This window comes from Mastomys coucha, unplaced genomic scaffold (assembly GCF_008632895.1).
Source record: "Mastomys coucha isolate ucsf_1 unplaced genomic scaffold, UCSF_Mcou_1 pScaffold21, whole genome shotgun sequence".
NCBI classification, from domain to species: domain Eukaryota; kingdom Metazoa; phylum Chordata; class Mammalia; order Rodentia; family Muridae; genus Mastomys; species Mastomys coucha.
The window spans coordinates 92,653,810-92,676,529 of record NW_022196904.1 but is presented as its reverse complement, the minus strand read 5'-3'; the positions used below and the strand labels follow the sequence as shown (position 1 = coordinate 92,676,529).

At 38.6% G+C, this 22,720-nt stretch overlaps 2 protein-coding genes across 2 annotated transcripts; both read left to right on the top strand.

Annotated features, from left to right (window-relative positions):
• The first annotated feature begins 319 nt into the window (after nucleotides 1-319).
• On the top strand, nucleotides 320-1,854 carry LOC116100725 (hemoglobin subunit beta-H1). Its single transcript, XM_031384463.1, has 3 exons — nucleotides 320-459; nucleotides 583-805; nucleotides 1,606-1,854. The coding sequence occupies exons 1-3, from the start codon at nucleotides 368-370 to the stop codon at nucleotides 1,732-1,734; spliced, it is 444 nt and encodes a 147-aa protein (XP_031240323.1). The 5' UTR covers nucleotides 320-367; the 3' UTR covers nucleotides 1,735-1,854.
• Nucleotides 1,855-17,835: 15,981 nt separating this feature from the next.
• On the top strand, nucleotides 17,836-19,244 carry LOC116102706 (hemoglobin subunit beta-1-like). Its single transcript, XM_031387694.1, has 3 exons — nucleotides 17,836-17,992; nucleotides 18,098-18,320; nucleotides 18,982-19,244. The coding sequence occupies exons 1-3, from the start codon at nucleotides 17,901-17,903 to the stop codon at nucleotides 19,108-19,110; spliced, it is 444 nt and encodes a 147-aa protein (XP_031243554.1). The 5' UTR covers nucleotides 17,836-17,900; the 3' UTR covers nucleotides 19,111-19,244.
• The last annotated feature ends 3,476 nt before the right edge of the window (nucleotides 19,245-22,720 follow it).

Below are 22,720 nucleotides of genomic sequence, written 5' to 3'. Positions count from 1 at the left end.
TCCCTCTATGTATGAAAGGAAAGGAAAGAATGTGAACGATACCCTTGCAAATCTTCTGTTTGGAGAAGGGACCAAACAGAAGGAAAGAAAGTAAGTAAATGCTGTGAAAGCTGCAGCAGGAGGGTCTCTTTTCCCTAGGCAGGGGGCCTACTTGACACTATCTTAGTGGTAGTGCTATCTAAACCTTACCCCAAGGGACCCCACCCCTGTCTTGCCCAGCCCTATCTTGACCAATAGCCTCAGAGTCCTGGGGAGGGGGAAGGGGAGCAAGGTCCAGGGTGAAGAATAAAAGGGCAGGCCTCTGGCTTCTTGAACACACTTGCTTCTGCACACCTGAGATCATCTCCAAGCGTCTAGACCTCACACCATGGTTCACTTCACAGCTGAGGAGAAGGCGGCTATCACAAGCATCTGGGATAAAGTGGACTTGGAAAAAGTTGGAGGAGAAACCCTTGGAAGGTAGGGTCTGAGACCAGGACTAGGCAAGAATGGAAGGAAATGTGTATAGCAGAAATCTTCAGGCTTTCCATAGGGTTTTGTGACACACTCTGACTCTTTAACGGCTAATGCTTTGTGTCTTAGGCTCCTGATTGTTTACCCATGGACTCAGAGATTCTTTGACAAATTTGGAAACCTCTCTTCTGCCCTGGCCGTCATGGGAAACCCCCGGATCAGAGCCCACGGTAAAAAAGTTCTGACATCCCTAGGCTTGGCAGTTAAGAACATGGACAACCTCAAAGAGGCCTTTGCTCATCTCAGTGAGCTGCACTGTGACAAGCTTCACGTGGATCCTGAGAACTTCAAGGTCAGTTCTGAGCATGCTCATGTGTTCATTATGGATTTTACTAGGGACAGTACTGGGAGTTGAGATTGTGATTGGTAATGCCTTGACAGATGCTAGAGTGCATGGGTCCAGGACTCATGTCAGTAAACATGTGTTAGAAGTCTTAATATTTAGCTGTGCAAGTATTGTGGACTACAAGGATTTGGGTGCAGATTAGAGGGCACTACCAGCATGCCTGGGACCTTAGGCTTGATTCCTAGCATTGGAAACTAAGCCATCAAATGCTGGATTTTTTTAAGGAGTGTGTTTTTAGAAGTTAGTACATCTATGCAAGAAGAAACTGAATTTGAATTTAATATCTTGTCGTTTGAAAGGAAAAATATCTTATTTAATTGTGTCAATCTTAATAATTAATCTTTTATGAAAGATCTGAGGGGAAATCACAATATAGATTTTTTCTTATCATTTTGACAACTTTCTAAATACTTTACATTCCTACTGTACCGCTTGCGGCTTCTTTCTCATTAGTTGGATATTCAACTCTACTAGGCATCTTGTATAGCAATCATGTGTTGATTTAGATTTGGCCATTGAGGAATGAGACAGGGAGCAAAGATGGGAGGAGGTAAAAATGGCAGGATGAGGAAAGGTACAGATATAGCTTGTTGAGTGGTAGTTGGGAAAAAGAGGAGTCATGTAATTTAGTTGTCAAGTGTGTAGCAGGTGAAGTGGTAGGCAGTGAGGGATTGGAATTCTCAAGGAATGTAATTTTTACATGTCATGGTTTTGAAGCTTTATTCATATGTGCCATTTTGTTACAGCTCCTGGGAAACATGTTGGTGATTGTCCTTTCTACTCATTTTGCCAAGGAATTCACCCCAGAGGTGCAGGCAGCCTGGCAGAAGCTGGTGATTGGTGTGGCCAATGCTCTGTCCCACAAGTACCATTAAACTCCCTTTCCAGTACAACAGCAATTCTGTGTGTCTCATACCTTCTTTGATCCATGAGGACTGGATTAGACATTGAGAGCACAAACTTTGTTTAATAAAATTGATTCTTAATAACACTGACTTTGGGGTTTGTTTGTTTGTTTTTACTTTTATGCTGAAGAAAGATCTTGGTGGCCTTATTGATGGGAAGAAAAAAACCAGAAGAATCCAGATAGCTTCTATAGATAAACACTAGAGTGAAGGATATATTAGGGAAAGGGGTAAAGTTAAAAAAGGATGAAAATATGAGGATGTTTTCTGCAGGAAGAGACAGAAAGGTCTGTTCAGTACAAGATAGGGTACCAAATGTTTACTGTACAAGGTGAAAACTAGAGTTGCAGGTTCCTGGAAGGAAAGGAATCTAGTGAGACGTGCTTTTTTTTTTTTTTTTTTTTAAGTTTCATTTTATGCATATGAGTGTTCTTTCTGCATGTTTTTGTGTGTATTACCTGTATGTGGTGCTGGAACTTAAGATACAGCCAATTGTGATCTGCCATGTGGGTAATGGGAACTGGTCCTTTGAAAAAGCTATTAATCACGGAGCCCCCTTTCTAGCCCAAGACCCCCTGGAGATTTTTTAAGAGAATACATGATGTATCTATAATATGAACTAAAAGTATTGTTTTTGATTAGTTTATTTTTGAAGGAGCTATCTTACATCTTGTGAGACTAAGACATTCAAAAAAGGGGAGAATTGAATGAAAGTTGGGGACATTCCTGAAAAAGTTACAGGAGTCATTGTAGATTCTTTCTTTAGGTACTTGGGAAGGTTATTCCACTAGCACAGTAAGGAATAAAGGCTAAGGCATTCCATGTTCCAGATCTTGTCATGCAGTGTAACATAAGTATAATCAAATGCGCTTACATTTAGGAGAGGAGTGATAAATTTGGGGATCATTTGTGAACAAGAAAGATTTCATGTAAGTGAAGACTACATGATTATAAGAAGGCTTAGAGTCTCTAACTACTGAAGGGTACATTGGCATCTTGAATAAAGACTACTTAATAGATAGAACAGTTAAACAAGGGGAAAAAATGACAAAGGTCAGAGGTTACAGATCCCTGAGTTTAAAAACATAACTATGAAAAAAAAAACATAACTATGACTGTGTTTCTGGGGATCACAAACCCAATATTTAGGAGGCTGAGGCAAAGACAGCTAGTTTAAGACATTTCAAGCCATTTAGGAATGTCAAGCCACACTACAAAAATTATTGAGACCTGCTGGCATAATGAAAATGCAAAAAGGGAATGGGGATGTAGCTCAGTGTATAGCACTCGCCAGTAGGTACAAAGCCCCAGCTTCAGTCCATAGCTATTTATACAGTACCAAACTGACGGAGTAAATTTTTAGTAACTACAACTTTCCTTAGGATAACTATGCTGAGAATTGGGATAATTGAGACAGTAAAGTTTTTTTGTATGTAAAATGGATGCAAAATTGCAGACATGAAACAACAGTAAATATAATTGTTTAAACCTAGAAAGTAAAGCAAAGCATCCAACCTGTGAAGGATGGGAAAGGCGGAAGAGAACACCATGAAGAGCACATGTTATCTGATTTATCAGGAAGAGTGAGTAGAAAGATGAGAGGATGCCTGCAGTCATCACACTTTAGTTTATATAGCCAGAGAAGGCCATAAAGTGACCTGAGACCCTTGTGTCAATGAATTTGTTTGAGAGAGTGCAGGGTGCTCAGGGAGATATGACTTTCTTGTCCTGAGTCAGTCTTACACACAATGATTGAGTCTGAAAACAGTGGAGGCTATAGGGCTGAGCTGTGGCAAAAACAATTCCAGTTCTCGTTTCTTGAATTCCACACACTGTCAGTATCTGACTTTCCTTTTCATCTCCAACCCAAGGACGGAGACCTTACATATTGAGACAAGGACATAGCTGAGCTCCATGTGATTTCAGTGACGGTCACATCAGAAACCATGTGGGATCTCATTGCATTCAAAGTGATTCAGCAAGCTAGGGAGAGCCATGTCCATTTTCAGTATTTTATTTCTCTTGCCCCCTCTGTTATTTTGGCTTCTCATGTCATTAGGTAAAAGATGTTGGTGATACAGTGATGGCAGAAGATATGCCCTCTGCCTTTTGAAAGGTCAGTCTGTGGTTCTCAAGTCAAAAGTCCAAAGAATATAATTTTAAAATTGTTTATAACTTACTTTCACATAGATCAGGATGACATGATTGTTAAAAAAGAATTCTAAGTTCTTTAGCTATTTCTATTAATTGAAATAAAAAAAGAGAGAATATAAGGTTGACAATAATTCACTAATATCAATATTTTATTATTACTTCCTTATGTATATGTCTGTATTTGATCATAAGGACAAGGGTGTTCATCTCTCTAGTTATGATATAATATGTTAGTATTACTCTGCATTTATGAATACAAGACAAATGTGTCTATGCACTGGTGATCTTCATCTTTGTTTTATATTTTTTATTTTTGGCACAAGGTTTCTCTGTGTGATAGCCCTCACTGCCCTGGAACTCATTCTGTGGACGAGACTGGCTTCAAACTCACAGATTAGCCAGGCTCTGCCTCCTGAGTGCTGGGATTAAAGGCATGAGTCACCACACTTAGATATTCATCTTTTACTTGTAATTTAATTTTTAAATTTTTCTCTCATAAAACATACCCTGACCACTGTTTTCTCTCCTTTTATTCCACCCAGTTCCACCCCTTTATAACACCCACTTTTTCCCCCACAGATACACTCCTCCTCCATTTCCCTTCAGAGCAGGCCTCCCAGGGATATCAACCTACATGGCATGAACAAGTAAACACCCTGTGCAGCCTAGACCGGTTAGCCAGTAAGCCTCAGGAAGCTCACCACACCACTTTGTGTGCCCCTCAGTGCTGCTTGCATAATCCCTACCAGCTAATCTCAAGGTCTGACCTCTGACCTCCTTGCCAAGTCCCCATGCATGCCTATTAGACCCATTCACACAGCTGTCTTCTAGGTACCATTTACTGCTGAGTTTTTCAGTTTTTCTGCCAAGGCAAAAAAAAAAAGGAAAACCACTCATTTCAACCGCTTTAGTCACTCTGTGCTTATGTGTCCCTCTCGAAATAGAAACTTAGTTCTTGACTTTTCTTGTTTTCTTTCCTGTGATCAACAACAATAATATTTTGGCTTATAGGTCAAAGAAAAATGATCTATAACATAATTTAAAAATCACTCCTGACACCTCTCTGCCCTGTCAAAATATACAATCCCCAACTTTGGAATAAAAAACAGCCATGACATTGATATTTTGATGTACAAAAGTACCACAAGGCAAGTGATACATTCTGTTTATCATTTTCTAATTCTAGGTTTGGGGAAACATTCTCCCATTTCCCCCTAATATAGGAGGCTTTGAGAGTCTTCTCAAGGAAGAGAGACTGAACAGCTGGTTCTAGACGACATGAGAAAAAGAACAATCAGAATTCCATGAAATTAGTAAATGTTAAGGTAAGGAAGAAAATATGTGGATGGAAGGTCTGGAGATCTTGTTAGAGAGGGGACAGCAGCACTTGTAAAGAGATAGCCCGTCTTCAGACTAATCAACTGATCACTAAGCATACACATAGGATATAAATACATGCATATATAAAATATATGTATATATGTGTATGTACAAACACACACAGGTATATTTACTTTTTTTTTTTTATCTTGGAAGGAGTTATCTAGGGATCAAATTGGGAGAGAATGTTGGTGGAATCCACGATGTTTGGTACAGTTCTTCAGAAGCCAAGATTAATTTCTCTTTCTGTCATATGTCTGTCTGTCATATGTCTGTCTGTCTTCCTCTTTCCCCCAGCTCCTGGGCAACATGATAGTGATTGTGCTGTCTGGACACTTTGGTAACAAATTTACTCCAGCCCTGCAGGCTGCTTTTCAGAGGGTAGTGGCTGCTGTTGCTGCTGCTATGGGTGCCGAGGATTACTGAGACCCCTCCTTTCGCATGGTTATTGGAAACCACTTCCCTAGAATCCTGTGTTTTGAAGTTTCAGGGAGGGGATGTCCATCCTCATGGCATAGCATCTGCCCAATAAATAATTTCATGACTCATTTCATTCATTTTTCTCACTTAGGGATCTGCAACACAATAAAGGATCTACATGGAAAAAGCTGCTCGGAAATTCAAATAGTTGGAAGGCCTGGGGGAAGACAAAACAGGATTTGTCATAAGCCTTTCATATAGAGAGGGTCCTACACTTTTCAAAGATTTATGAGAGACCTCTAACTGGGGAAACAGGCTCAAGGCTGGCTATTGTTGTGATCCAATAATTGCCATCCAATGATTGTACCAATCTCATGCGTATTGACAATTGAAAGCATTGCCACAATTTTTCTTTTATCCGTAGATTTTAGCCTACACTACAATATATCAAGTCACCCTTCTATAAGAAAAAAACTTTGTCTTACTAGCCCCCAAATATCAATTTAAAATTTATCTCCTGAATTATGTTGGCCCCTCGTTCAATGAACTAATACTGCCGAAAGAAATCTTTGTAAACTTTCTCATTCTACCAATTTTTCAAATTGCTTTTTAAATCACAGATACACTCCCACACATGCATTCTTGCACACATGAACACATGTATGCAAACACATGGTCATGCTTTACAAATTTCTGCTTTGTAGGAGAAATTTATACTGCATTTTTTCTTGCAATTAAATTGTATTTTTCAGTTAAGTTATTATATAGGTAAGTAAGCTGAGATTAATTCAATGAAGTATTCATGGACAAAGGAACCATTATTTACTGCATGAAAACATCTGCAACTGGAGCTAATCTGAGTAATAATAGGATAATATTAAGCTCTGCTCATAAATGCTACAAACTACAGGAAGAAAAGAGGAAGAAACCACAGAATTCTATCATGGGTAGAAAAAATTCTTTCTGTGAATGTTCTTTCTGCTATTTGTGAAATTAGAAAGGTTTTTCTTAGAAAGTTCTCACTCACATGTGTTCCTTGAAATTGTTATGTTCTTATTGGCTGCTTTTAGATTTACTTGTTATTCAGAACCTGGCTCCTCTTATTTTGTGAAGTCACCCAGTCTCAGAAAGAAAGCACACACACATACACACACACACACACACACACACACACACACACACACACACACACACACCTTATATATGGATTCACATATATGGCATATATATGTGAAAGTACTGTGGTAGTAACTCTGCCTGTACTGCAGGAAATACTGACCACATTAGACTGTACTGTTGGTAGCAAGCCTGAGTGTAGAGGCTATATTGTGTTCAATCTGTCCTTCTCAGTGCATAACACATAACAGACACTGAGATTGCTTTGTAGATAGAAAATATCTCAGCGTTCCATCAGCTCATCTCCCAGAAGCAGGGTAACTCCAGAGCCATTTCATACAGCTTATGTTCCTGAACAAGCAAAATCACAAGAGTCAGATGTTAAAGAAGGAGGGATTTTAGGGGAATGTATTCCATTTAGGGATACACAGTGTTTAGAGGCTATATCATCACAGCTCCTTATCCCTACCCTGGAAGACAAGTTTTACCATGCTTATGGGCAGCAACATAACCTGCTAGGTTCCACTTTGCTATTTCCGTATTTTCCTCATAGGATCATTAATAGTTTCTATAGTACACAAATTTGTTGTTTTTTTCTCCTGTTTCAGAACATTGACTTGGTTATTCTAACCTATAAAATACTTATTCTCCAGTATTTTTCCATGACAGGTCATTTGGATATAGACTAGTACCTTCATTCTTACAGAGAATGATCATGATATAACCATGTTATGTGAATCTCTACCATGAATTTTATCCTTAGAAAATAATATTAAAATATTTGATTGATTTACTTTTTTCACTTTCCATATTTATTATCTCCTAGTTTATGAGCCTACAGTAAAATTTAACTTTGTCTTTCATTTCACAAATCCTTAGAATTATTACAAATAGTTGTTGAATGAGTGTTCACTACAATATGAAACTGTTAGCCTAGTCTTTAATGGCTGAGCCATGAGGGAAGAAACTGGGTGAGAGAGAGGGTCAGGAAGGAATAGGAATGGGGATCAGGTGTGGGGAACAGGGGTGGGATGGAGTGAGGAGGGGACAGCTGGGAGAGGGAACAGAAATCGGTGGGAGCATCTCTGGGACTAGCTGGAGACCTGGATAAGGGAAGGATTCCAGAAGTCTATGGGGTGGGGGGAGTGACCCTAGCTGAGACTCCTAGCAACTGGGGATATGGAGACTGAAGTGACTACCTCCTGTAACCAGGCAGGACTTCCAGTGGAGGAGTGGTGGTATCAAAACCTTCACCCAACTTTGTCCTCTCTACAAGATGTGCAGGAATAAAAATGGAACTGAGGTAATGACCAACCAATGACTGGCCCAATTTGAGACCTGTCCTGTAGGAGAGAGCCAACCCCTGACACTATTGATGATACTCTGTTGTGTTAGACAGGAGCCTAGTACAACTGTCTTCAGAGAGCCTTCATCCAGCAGTTGATGGAAATAGTTACAGAGATCCACAGCCAAATATCAGGCAGAGCTCAGAGAGTGGTGTAGAAGAATGGGGGAGAGGATTGAGAGAGCCAGAGGGTAAGAACGCAACAAGAAGACCTCCTGAGTCAACTAAACTGGGCCCATGAGGGCTCACAGAGACTGAACCACCAACCAAAGAGCATGCATGGATTGGACCTAGGCCCACTACACATTTGTAGCAGATGTGCAGTTTTATTTTCATATGTGTCCCCTAACACTTGGAATGGAAGCTGTTTCTGACTTTGTTGCCTGCCTTTGCATCCTTTTTTTCTACCTGGACTACCTGGAATGGGCCCCAGTAGGCAAGCATGCACTTAGTCCTAGTGCAATCTGCTGCCCGAGGGTGTATAGTCCCTAAGTGGGAGTTTTCCCTTCTCTGAGGGGAATAGGAGGGGGTAATAAGAAGAGGGGTTTGAGGGTGAGACTGGAAGGGCCTCCCCCAGGGAGCAGGGACTGTGACCTGGATGCAAAGTGAATCAATAAATTTTAAAAAGAAAGAAAGAAAAAAACCCAGAAACTGCTTATAGGTGTGGATTCAGACATGAGGATGGCATGCGGGAAATGGATGGTACATTTATAGATATGTAGTAATTAATTAACCTTTGGAAGAAATAGCTCTAAAAGCCTAAGAGGAGAGCAACTATTAAGGATGACTCCTAGATCACTAGTAAGGTGATGACTTTTTCCTGCATCTAAGATTATACATATCCTAAATGTCTAAAGAGACAGAGGGGAGGCTTACTATTTAGGATCCTTGGAAGTTTAGATACTGGACATCCAGGTATCCTTCCAGGTCAGATCCCCAACTTTGAAACGAATTGGATATTTGGCTATGCTGAAAGAGTTGTATGCAGTACTATTGGCTCACAAATATCCTTCATTGAAGGAGAATCTATATGGTATTTTCTTAATATCTACATTATGTACCTCTACATCAATAAGAAAATCCTCTCTATATCCATTTCTATATAAAAGATCTAAAAATTGTTGTAGGTGTAAGTAAAAAATTACTACTGATATAAAAAGCTCTCTCCTACTTGGCCATATAGCTATTCCCATTTGTGTACAGATATGAGCTTTGCTAGAGGTGAAGACAATCAAAAAGATCCATCTTCACTTTTTATTTCATCCCATTTGAGATATGAAGGGATAAAATTGATTTGAATGTAAATTCTCTCTTGAATTAAGGGCCTAAGAAACTTCTTTATCTGCCCTTTAAATGTATTGTTATTATTGAATGGACAATGATTTGAGTGACAAAAAGAAGAGGATGACAATTGGTTCAAGAGAAAGAATTGTGGAATATGTATAATTTTTATTAAACTAAAATTTTATAAGTGTTTCTAAATGTACATTTAGAAATAGCTAAATTCTCTTTATTACTTGAGAAAGTCATACATACATATAAATGTTTTGATTAAATCCACCCTCAGTCCTTCCCTTTCAAGTCTTCCCTGATCTACCTGCCACCTTCCTTCCCAACTTCATATGGCTTATATTTAAACCCAGTCATTTGCCTTGTCATTCATGGCAAATACCATTTTGCTGTAGATGTACACTATTTCTGGCTCTTAAAATATTTCACCCCTTCTCTTCCAAAATAATCCTTGAGCCTTGGAAGAAGGAGGTGTTCCATTAAGAGCCGCCACAATCTTATTCTGTGCACACTGTCCAGTTTTACGTTTCTCTATTTATTGGTATCTGTACAAAGGAAAGAGCTTCTCTAATGAGAGTTTAAAGCTGTCCTATTCTATGGGTACAGGGGTACGTACTCAGGCAGAAATTTGCTTTTATGCCTATTTAAGAGAATAATTATATTAGTGTTTGCTTTACGACTTAGGCAGCAGTATTTTGGGTCCAGTTAACTGTACCAGGCATGAGCTCTATCTTGTGAAGTGACCTTACGTCCAATCAGGAAGTGGTTAGTTACTCTCATAACATTCACAAGGACAATGACAATGCATGCTAACATGGATAAGGGAAAGCCCAGAGGCCCTCAGCCCTCCAACAAAGAACAACAGGCAACTAAAGAATTCTGAGAGCTAGAGAAATAGTCTTTCCCAGGAAAGAGCACACCAACTGGTTACTCACTACCAAGTGTTCAGACTTAAATATACATGAAAGTAACATTATACAGGGAGGTCAGGTGCTCTGGGATGGGCATAAAAGGTAGAGAAGGGCCAGCTGTGCCTGCATCTGCTTCTGACACAGGTTGTTCACTAACAGCGACCCTACACTATGGTGCACTGACTGACAATGAGAAGTTGGTCATCAGTGGTCTGTGGGACAAGCTAGACATGGGGAACATTGATGGCGCGTCACTGGAGATGTTGTATTAGACTGCATAAGCAGAACACATGGAAGCTTCGTAGGGGAGGGAGAGCAGGAACTGATTTTTCTCTATCTACCTGAAACACCTGGCAACCTCAAGGGCACCTTTTCCAGCAGGGATGAATCTGCATTGTGAGAAGCTGCATGTAGATCCTGAGAACTTCAAGGTGAGTGGGCTGGATGCTCTGCCTTCTGCTCATGTTCTTGTTCATTTTATCACTTCTTTCCCCATTTGCTTTTTCTCCACATTTTCCTTTACTTTTCTATATTTCTTCACTTAACACTCTTCTTTGGTCAACTTTTCTTCACAAGTCTACCTTTCCCCTTTTTTCCATAATCTTCTTCAACAAATCTTTCCCTCCCTCCTTCCTCCCTCTCCCCAAAGTTCCTCCCTTCATTTGTCTTCAAATCCCCTTTGTAGGATCACCTCCTGAGTTATACTTACGTTCTCTCATCTACTATGAGATGAGAGAAAACATCCATTTACTGCTACCATCACTTGAGGTTTTGAGAAGCTCCTTAGGGAAGAGACACACATGGCTCTAGCGTCTGTACATCATTCTTTAAATAATAATAATTTCATGAATTTAGGCAGAGTAAATGCAAAGACAATGAAAGAAGAGTTAATGTCTGAGGATGAAAGGCCTGAAAGTCATACTAGAGATGGGGCAACAGTAGATGCTAAAAAAGATCCTACCATTGAACTAACCAATTAAGTAGTAAATATAAATATTGTATAAAAACACAAATACATACACATATTTTAGAAGAAATTTCCTGGAAATCCATAGTGTTGGTGCAATTTCTTAGAAGACTAGCTTGATTGCTGTTAACCACGTGTATATGTTTGTGTGTTCTTCAGGACATCTTTTGGGAAACATGATAGTGTTTATGCTGTTCTTCCACTTTGGCAAGGAATTCACCCCAGCAGTGCAGGCTGCTTTTCAGATGTTGGTGGCTACTGTAGTCATGGCTCTGGCTCACAAGTACCACAGAGATGTTGGATTATGTCCTCAAGATTGCTGGAGCATTTTCTTCTATACTCAGGGAGAAACGTCCACCTTTACAGCTTCTCCATAATAAAAAACATTTCCTTTATGTTCTTATTTTGTTTGTTTTTTCTACGGTTGGGAAAAGTCTCAAAGAGCCTATAAATAGGAAGCTTTTATATAATATACAAATCTTAAAGGAAATAATTAAACTTCATCACTTCTAGGGCTATAGTGAAGACTAACTATTAAAATTGTACCAGTACATGTAATACATAAATTATATAATATGTGCAACAATAAATATGCATATGTAATTCTTACCTGAACTGGAGAAAGCTATAGAAGAACTTAGTATTTTCCACATAGCCAAGAAAAATCTAAGTGAGTTTAGATTGTGTGCATCTACTGAGGAGTTGGAACAGGAAAAATGAGAAGAGAAATCTTCTATCAATGGAGGAGGGACTACTTGGAGAAGAGGCATTAAAAATTGTTTAAATCTCCTGGGATCAATGAACAACACAAAATCCATTCTAATTTGCTTTGTAACTTAATGAGAGAAAGGCAGTTTTTATTTATATATTTATTTTTATTTAATTTGAATTCAGTTTGTGGCACCTAGAGGTTTGCCTGTGCTCCAAGTAGTTGTTGAGTGGTTGATCTTACATCCATGCTTATATGAGCAGCACTAGCTGAACTCTATGGGTCAAAAAAAGAGGATGTGAAGTAAGGATCAGGAGTTTCTGGGAAGACTTGGGAAGTGAGTTGAGAGAGTGAATATGATCAAAATACATTGTATATGGGTATGGAATTCTGAAGAATGAAAAATATATTTTAAAGTTTGAAAAACATGGCTGGATTATAATGTATGAGTATTCAGAAGGGACATCATGTACTACTACTATTGAATATTTGTTGCTGGTGATGACCAAGATGAAGAAAGATGTTTCTAAATAGTGGGACACCTAGATAAAGTAGAGAAACATTATAAATAGAGAGGTATAATCCTGTTCTCAGTTTAGGCAGGTGATAAAGATTCCAATGCCACAATGATTAAAAAAAGGGAGTGAAGACTTAGCAGGGAGCTTGGGAATACTGGGATGCTACACTGCATCAGAAATACATCTTTTTCTCTTTACATTCCAGCCTTCAACATCAAGAAACCAAAGTACAGAAGTTCTTCTTAATCTGAGAACTGAAAAGTATATTACATGGGGGGAAAAAACCCAGAAAGCAAGAAGGTTTTGGAAGAGCTATAGAGATGTAAAAGTAAATTTTGACAAAGAAGACTGATTGAATGCAAAAGCATGGAGAGAACTTGGGAGTGGGAAATCTTAACATTTCTATCATGTGGTAAAACACCAGGATCAAAAACATCATCGGGGAGAAAAACATTTACTCATCTCACTCCTCTCAAATCTTACTCCATCGGGAGGGGGAGGAGCAGGAGAGGCAGAGGAATGTCAGGATAAGACCTCAAGTCATGAACCTGGAGGAGGAACTAAAGCAGAGACCATGGAGAAACACTGCTCACTGGAGGCTCCTCATGACTTTCTCAGTCTGCTTTTTATTTATTTTTTTATTAATTTTTTTATTCTTACATTTTTTGATTTAAGTTTTATTGGATTATGATGAGAAAAGATACATGATTTCAGTTTATCTGAATTTGTTAACGTTTAAGAACATATTTTAAGTAAATAGAATTAAATCACATTCTTGTTTCCCTTTTGTACCCCAACTCCTCCCAGAGACTCCCCCTTCAATACCTACAATACCTTTTTTTTGTCATAATTTTTAACACTCAAAAAATATTACAACAATAAAAATGAGTATTATAAAAGCTGTTTGACATAAAACAATAATCAATTTAACAGTGTTATATAGATGCTTGTCTACAGCAATACTGAAAATGCATGTTTTTCTCAATATAAATTTTAAATAACTCCAAACATATTAACTGTATATTTTAAAATAATACATCACTACTAGTATTTTTTAAATGAACATAAATATATAAAGTCTTTTTATTTGTTTGTTTGTTTTGTATTTAGTAGAGCTTAAAATCTTGGCTCTTACTGTGGTACAAGCCCAAAATAAGAACAATTTTTAGACAATGGATTTCATTGTAATAAGGCTATACTTCAATGACCCTCACATCACCAAAGGATTTTACCAGCATTGTAGCTAAACTGAGAGTTGACAGTTCTGCTGCACCAAGGAATGAATTGTAGGCACAATTTTTGGATACAGACTTCCTGCTATGGTCAAAACTGTTTGACTTGAGTGAGTGACTTCATTCTCAGCCCACAGAGAACAGGTTACATTCATTTAAGAAATGGTGAAGGTATTAAGATGGTCTATCCATAAAGCATTCATCAACTGTTTCAATGAACAATGGTTCTGCTTGGAGGGTGGCACAGACATTAGGTAAGGGTAAGAATTTGGTTCATTAGCTGTGATAATTTGGAAAAGCATTCATCTCAGAGAAAGAGTAACTTATAAAGTCCTCTTCTTCAAACTTGATACAAGAGTTACAAAAGTCAAACAAAGAATTCAGTCTCACTTTGTTGTTCTCTTACAAGCCACCTCCCAAGTTAACTGTCTACCTTTCTTTTGTCTGTATAAATACTTTTGAAATATGTAAGCTGCTCTGAAAACCATAGTATAGTGTAAAAATATGAAATAAATAATCCTACTAATAAAGAGGCTGAGATAGGAGAAGTCTGATTTCAAGACCATTATGTGGTACACACCAAGACAGTGTCACATACAAACAAGCAGAAAGGGTATATGGATTGTACAATATTGGACCTATTTCTCCAATTACCAAATTAGAGAGACCACTTGATGACAGTCAACAAATTTCTAATTCCTCATATTTTTGGATTTCAATCGATTAGGATATGTTGGTAATATTAATTTTCATATTAAGATATTAAGAAAAATAATTGTTACTTCCTGTTGTTTTTATTGTAAGAGGTGGAATTAAGTTTGTGTGGGTTTATTTAAAGATTACTTTCTTGCTTCTTCTAGGGTGTAGTTTTGCTCCTTGTATTGGTGTTTTCCATCTATTATCCTTTGTAGGGCTGGATTTGTGGAAAGATATTGTGTAAATTTTGTTTTGTCATGGAATATCTTGTTTTCTCTATCTATAGTAATTGAGAGTTTTGGTCGGTATAGTAGCCTGGGCTGGCTTTTGTGTTCTCATAGGGTCTGTATGACATCTGCCCAGGATCTTCTAGCTTTCATAGTCTCTGGTGAGAAGTCTGGTGTAATTCTGATAGGCCTGCCTTTATATGTTACTTGACCTTTTTTCCTTACTGTTTAAAAATTCTTTCTTTGTTTAGTGCATTTGGTATTTTGATTATTATGTGATGGGCAGAGTTTCTTTTCTGGCCCAGTCTGGGCATCTCTTTCTTTAGGTTAGGGAAGTTTTTTTTCTATAATTTTGTTGAAGATATTTACTGGCCCATTACATTGGGAGTCTTCACTCTCTTCTATACCTATTATCCTTAGGTTTGGTCTTCTCATTGCGTCCTGGATTTCCTGGATGTTCTGGGTTAGGAGCTTTTTGCTTTTTGCATTTTCTTTGACTGTTGTGTCAGTGTTTTCTATGGTGTCTTCTACCCCTGAGATTCTCTCTTCTATCTCTTGCATTCTGTTGATGATACTTACATCTATGACTCCTGATCTCTTTCTTAGGTTTTGTATCTCCAGGGTTGTCTCTCTTTCTGATTTCTTTATAGTTTCTATTTCCATTTTTAGATTCTGGATGGTTTTCTTCATTTCCTTCACCTGTTTGATTGTGTTTTTCTGTTCTTTACAGGATTTTTGTATTTCCTCTTTAAGTGCTTCTAGCTTTTTACCTGTATTCTCCTGTATCTCTTTGAGGGAGTTATTTATGTCTTTCTTAATGTCCTGTATCATCATCATCATGAGAAGTGATTTTTAGATTTGAATCTTGCTTTTCTGGTGTGATGGTTTGTCCAGGATTTGGTATGGTGGGCGAATTGGGTTTGTGTTACTATTTTCTTATGCTTGCCCCCCACCATCTGATTATCACTAGTGCTACCTGAGCTGCCTAAATCTAACTGGAGCCTGTCCTTCCTGTGATCCTGTTTGTATCAGAACTCCTGAGAGTCAAGCTGTCTCTGTGATCCTGGGCTTGTTAGAGTGCTTGGGAGTGGTGCTTCCTTTGGGTGTTGTGGAACTGGCTGTGGAGTTTGTGTCCAAGGTCTGCTTAGGGCACTGGCCCAGACAGACTGAAAAGAACCCGTGTCACTGGGCTGGAGGAGTTCCTGTGTGCCCAGGGCCTTCTGGTCTCAGTTATTCCTGGTGTTGGGACAGATGTTGTGTCCTCCTCACCTCTAATCCTGGGTATCTTAGAGTGCCTGGGAGTGGAGCTTCCTCTCAGTGTTATGGGACTGGCTCCGGAGTTTGCACCCAAGTTCTGCTCATGGCACCGGCCCAGACCAATAGGAAGGTCAGTCTGCTTTTTAACGAAGCACCTGATGAGGGGTGGCACCATCCTCCATGGGCTGCCCACCAGCATCAGTTAGTAATCAAGAAAACACCCTACAGGTCTGCCTACAAGTAATCCGATGGAGGCACTTTTTTTTTTCAACTGTGATTTCTCTTCACAAATAACTCTTCCTTGTGTGAAGTTGACAAAACAAAATCCAACCAGAGCTTGGGGTAAACAATTTCAGTGAAGAAAATGATTCAAAATATACATATATTTTTATAAAATATAAAAAATATATATAAATACATAGTGGCCAGCAGATACAGAAGTTGAATGAATGAATGAATGAATGATGAACAAATGAATAAATGAATGATGAGTCAGTCAGTCACTGATAGAATCCCTTTCTACCTTCTTGTTGTTTGACTCCAGGCACATTCCCAGGTCATGATAAAGAGAAGCAGGTACAGCTTCATCGTCTCTACTTTGAGACAATTGCTTCTACTAATGTTTCAAAACATTGGATTCCAAATAATTTTATACTATTTCTTTTTTCAAAATTGAGATTTCTCCATTTGCATCTGTAGATCCTGAAAATCAAAGAGAATCACTACTACACAGGATATGTTCAATTAAAACTTACCTTATTTTTTTAAACATTATTTAGTTTTGTGTAAAAGTAAAACAAACAGGTACATTCACATACACATAGAGAGACATACATACATACACACATACACACAGATATACATATACACAGATATAAACAGATCCAGGCACACACAGAGACACACACACACAGACACATATACAAATATACACACATACACATACACACAGGCATACAGAGATACAGACACACACTCAGAGATATACACATGGACATGCACACACACAGACATACACACACATGGGCAGCATGTGCTGAGTGAATAAAATTCAAGACTGCCTGCCTATAATTCAAAAGCTTGGAAGACAGGACAATCCAAGACAATCCCTGGAAAAGCAGGCTATCCAAGCTAAACATATTTGTGAGCTCTGGGTTTACTTGAGAGATCCTGACTAAACAATAAGGTATAGAGAAATCAAGGATGATTCTCTGAAGGCAGTTATTGAACTCATCGTATACTCCACCCACATACATGTGTTCAGAGACCTTGATAAAACACATATACACAAATAAGCCACACAGGCATTCACATGAGAGAAGGAAAAAAAGAGCAAACAAAATAAGATACATTTTCTTATCAGAAAGTTTAGCTGACACCAGAAAGAAATCATAATTAGAATCAAGATGGAGTCATCATCATGTATGCTAAAGATTTTTTTATATATATTCTTGAGCAATGTGGACAGAGAAGGAGTTTTTTTCCATGCACTCAAACTGAGGAACAATGAGAAGAAATTCACTTCTAAGCTTCGCTATTCACTTCCTCATTTGCACAATGAGAAAAGTGGAAAAGTAATTTTAACAACCAATTTGGTAGATGGTTGAGCAAATACGTTGCCAAAAAGAATGCTTTAGAGACAGTGTTCTGTACAGGGATAGGGACAAACACTATACAGAAAGAGTACCCAGAGCTGAGACTCCTAAGCCAGTGCTACAGCATCCAGGGAGAAATATGCTTGTCATCACTGAAGCCTGATCCCGTAGAGCCACGCCCTGGTACTGGCCAATCTGCTCACACAGGATAGAGAGGGCAGGAGCCTGGGCAGAGCATAAAAGGTGGGGTAGGATCAGTCGCTCCTCACATTTGCTTCTGACATAGTTGTGTTGACTCACAAACCCAGAAACAGACACCATGGTGCACCTTACTGACGCTGAGAAGGCTGCTGTTTCTGGCCTGTGGGGAAAGGTGAATGCCGATGAAGTTGGCGGCGAGGCCCTGGGCAGGTTGGTATCCAGGTCACAAGGCAGCTCACAAGTAGAAGTTGGGTGCCTGGAGACAGAGGTCTGCCTTCCAGCAGGCACTAACTTTCGTGTTCCCTGTCTTTTTAGGCTGCTGGTTGTCTACCCTTGGACCCAGAGGTACTTTGATAGCTTTGGAGACCTATCCTCTGCCTCTGCTATCATGGGCAACCCCAAGGTGAAGGCCCACGGCAAGAAGGTGATAAACGCCTTCAATGACGGACTGAAACACCTGGACAACCTCAAGGGCACCTTTGCCAGCCTCAGTGAGCTCCACTGTGACAAGCTGCATGTGGATCCTGAGAACTTCAGGGTGAGTGTGATGGGCACCTCCTGGGTTTCCTTCCCCTGGCTATTCTGTTCACCTCCTATCAGAAGGAAAGGGGAAGCGATTCTAGGTGTGTGATGATGAACTATGGAGTGCTGACAAGAGTGAGCTTATTTTATTTTCTACTCACAATCGCTGTTCCTACTCACTCTGTTCTTCTGTATTGTCATTTCCTCTTTTTTTGGTAAGCTTTTAATTTTCAGTCGCAGCTTTTTTTTTTTAAGTTAATTATGTTGCCTGTTTACTTTCCATCCTGATCTCATTTTCCCTCTCCCCTCTCCTCCCAGTCCTTCCCTCTTTCCTCTCTCCATTCCCCTAACCCTTTCTTTTCTCCCTAGTCCATTTCTTCTTCTTTTATCTACTTTTTGTTTTCTTTTAAATATTTCCTAGTCACTTGCTTTGAGGACAAGGAAGATATGTGAGTCCATGTTTCTTCTCATAGCTCTAAATAGTAGCCATAATTGGCTTTCGTGCCAGGATGAAAGGAAAGAATATATTTTACATATAAATCCTGTCTGACATAGGATTCTTATCATAATTGGTCAGCACTTTAAGGTTGGAGACATAAAGTCCTTTTGAAATGAGCCTACATTGTCTGGTATATTTGCTCTACAGTTTTGTTGATGCCTCTTCCATCTTCCCATAGCTCCTGGGCAATATGATCGTGATTGTGCTGGGCCACCACCTGGGCAAGGATTTCACCCCCGCTGCACAGGCTGCCTTCCAGAAGGTAGTGGCTGGAGTGGCCAATGCCCTGGCTCACAAGTACCACTAAGCCCCCTTTCCTGCTCTTGTCTGTGTGCAATGGTCAATTGTTCCCAAGAGAGCATCTATCAGTTGTTGGCAAAATGGTAGAGACCTTTGAAATTCTGTCTTCTGACTAATAAAAAGCATTTACTTTCACTGCAATGGTGCGTTAAATTATTTGTGTGTCTCACAGAAGGGTTCATGCTAAGGTTTCAAGATACAAAGAAGTGAGGGTTCAGTTCTGACCTTGGGGAAATAAATAACTTGTGCTTCATGATATGTGCTGGGACAGCAAGCAGTAAAGCCACAGCTCCTAATTTCCCTGTCCTAAACACTGAGAGAAAAATTTAAGAAATGGCTTCATTTACACACTAGATTTTGGTTACATTTTATGTAAATTACTTGTTTTCTCTAGTCTTCCACATAAATGTCTCTCGTCTTTTCTCTTACCTACCAAGCACTTCACAGATCTCTAGCCAATAATTCTTCTTGCCTAAAATTACTACTATTTTCTAAAGTTTTTCCTCCACGTTTACCTAGCTACATTATCTTTTTCTGAATCCTGTCACCTTAGACAGCTCCAATAGCAATAGAGGTATGCTTAAAGAGAGAATGGAAGTGCCCTGTTTGCCATACCATGCCTCCACAGTCAGTAGTCACTATGAGTTCACAAATGGTGCTTTCTCTGGGACCTTTACACTCCACACCATGCTCTGGCTCGAGTTAGGAGTTAAGAATGAGAGAAATATAAGTCTAGAGAGAATAAGAATATCTGGTTTTTAAGGGTCATTACTGGTGCCTTATGAAATTTCCATAATACCCTGTAAATGGAAGCATTTACTTTCTCAATAAATCTATCTTCAATATCCAGAAATGGGTTGTGATCAAATCTCTCCTTCATACAGTAGGTCAACTTTTATTCATATGGAGTTACTAGAGTTAACATGATAGGTAATATACCCTCAATTTGTTTTTCATTCCATAACCACCCTGGTTATGCTCAATTCTGGAAATAAAACATGTTCCACATTTCTTTACTCTATTCTCTGGTATAGTTTTAGTTAAGATTTCAAAATGACTACAGAAGTATGTATTAAGTAAGTATATAGAATATGCTTATATTCTATAAATATATAGTATTTATTTATAGAATGATCTGAATAGAGACAGAATAAAATACCCCAAATATTATGAAACTGAGCCATTGTCATGTCATAAAAATGCAACTCTAAGCAAACTGAAGACATAGAGTAAGATTAGAAATTATAAGCCATCAAGAATAAAATATAGGACCCATTATTATAATTCTGGGACCAGGTATTTCATGCATATTTATAATTCTTATTCATTATTACTATGAAGCCAAGTAGTATTTATAAAATGTGGTCCTCTCAGAATGCAATATCCAGTTTTCTAAAACCCATATCTCAGTGTTCTCAAAGCAGTACCTTCTGTTTGCAAATAGAACTGAAATTCCTTATAGTAGTCTCATAATTCATATAAGACTTTTGCCTAGCCAAAAAGATAGGATGAACAATCCTTTTTGCAGTAGGCAGTACCTTTACCTGTTTTTTTCTTGGTTTAATGAAGATCAGTAATAGACCCTAGTTTATAAAGAGTTAGATGTTGGTACACATCGTTTCATGATTGCATTCCTTGACTGAATCCTAGTTAAAATGTATGAGTTTTGCTTTCTCTGAGGCAGATGGAGCTGGTAGCTTTTCCCATGGTGCTTCCAGGTCCTGGTATAGTGAGGCCTAGTCCAGAGTTGCTCTCTGGATCTGTAAGAAGAACCAGAGGCCTGGTTGAATGTTGCCTTCTGGATCAACTGGGGCTAGAGGCATGGATGCAAAGTTCTTCCCCCACTCTTTTACTAAGAAACAAATACACATTTCAGTGTGTGTTTTTAAAAGTTATATAGTAACTACACACCCAATAGTTAGCTGTATCTATCAGCAGCCAGAACCATAAGGTGCTGATGTGTTGATATGAAAATATTACTGCTTACTGCCTCACCCTGATAGAAGTATTTGTTGAATTATTTAACTAGAGTACCAAAAAATGAAAATAAGCTAACATTCAATTATATTCATCTCAATACTTATTGGTATGTGTACTAGATATCTTGCTAGCTACACAAACAGGAAGGGACTTAACAGTGTAGGTTGTTGATAACTTAGTTTAGCCTTTTTACAAGATCTCTCAATGGACACTGATCTGAGAATGAATAAGATTAAACATGGGAAATGTAAACGAATGCAGAAAGTCTCATCAGTCCAGATAAAATGAAGGTTAGGACACAAGAAAAGTGGAAAATAGACGTACATAAAGTGACTTGAGAAGAGGAATACACAGCACACATACTTCCACACAGAGTGAAGGTAAGGGAGAGAGAAATGTCAGTAATCCAGGAAAGCCAAAGAAGGCACTTAGCATAGGGAGGGTTTTAATGATTTAAGAGGAGCATGATTTTATTGTACTCCTCTTAGCATGCTTATCTGTCCATGCATTATTTTGGGCAAAAGTTATTAAGCCAATAATGAGTTTATTATGGTAACAAACCACTATGTACATAACATTGCTTGTCCTTTCTATCATCAGGTTTTTTCTTCTATTACCTGAATTCTCAAAAATTCTCCCAAAATTTTTAAGAGAAAGAAATAATCAATAAACATTTATGTTCATTAAATTAATAGACATCTATGAATAGCTATCCAAGGGTAAGTGTTAAATGCTCAGACTTGGCAAACCAGATAGCATCTGGTTGTGGTTTTCCTTTGCTGACACAATGAGGAAAAAAAAGGGAACTTGAATTAAGCATGGATGAATGGTGTAGTGTTGCTTTGGTCTGAAATATGAGGTATAATCTATCATTTATATGAAAAGGAGTCTCATATCTTGACAGCCATCAATCGTCACAGAGTAGGCAATGGTCACTATACTCAGCGATGTAGACACCAACAGTAATAAATGGTGTTAGTTCAGACTCATTCCAAGATCACTTTTCCTTCTGAAATTTCTTCTATAAGACTAGTAATCTATCTTTTGATACTTAGTACTTTGACAGTTTGTGTGATATTAAAATGAACATATTTACTCATGATATTTTTATGATTGAACGAGAGAGCAGATTCCCGTAGTGATGAACTGAGTTAGCACTGACTCTGCCTTAACTCAAGTAGCAGGGAGGAGCTGACTGAGGACACACAGGATTTCTATCTATTTTTGAAGAAAACATCTTAGTGCTACGAGTGACCAGGTTGATCCTAGGAAAGAAAGTGCATACATAGATCCTGAAAGTATAAATGGGGGGGGGGGGATCTGTAAACAATAGTGCTAGAACAAGACAATCAACACTTCAGGAAAACCAGAATGTGAGAAACAAAAGTGTTGAGATCTTTGTGTTATTTGCAGTGAAAGGCATGCACAGTTCAGAATGGCACCCTTCCCCCAACCTTGAATAGGTTAAACAACCTAGCTGGAGTCCTCCCAGCATTTGTAATTTCCTACAGGTGATTTGAGGAACCTACAGTCTGCTGAGTGTGGTTTGCAACTCAATCCACCTAAAACAAAAGATTCATCTGTGGGATTTCCCTATATAAACACTGTGCTGAATGTTAAACTTTGAGCCTTGATCA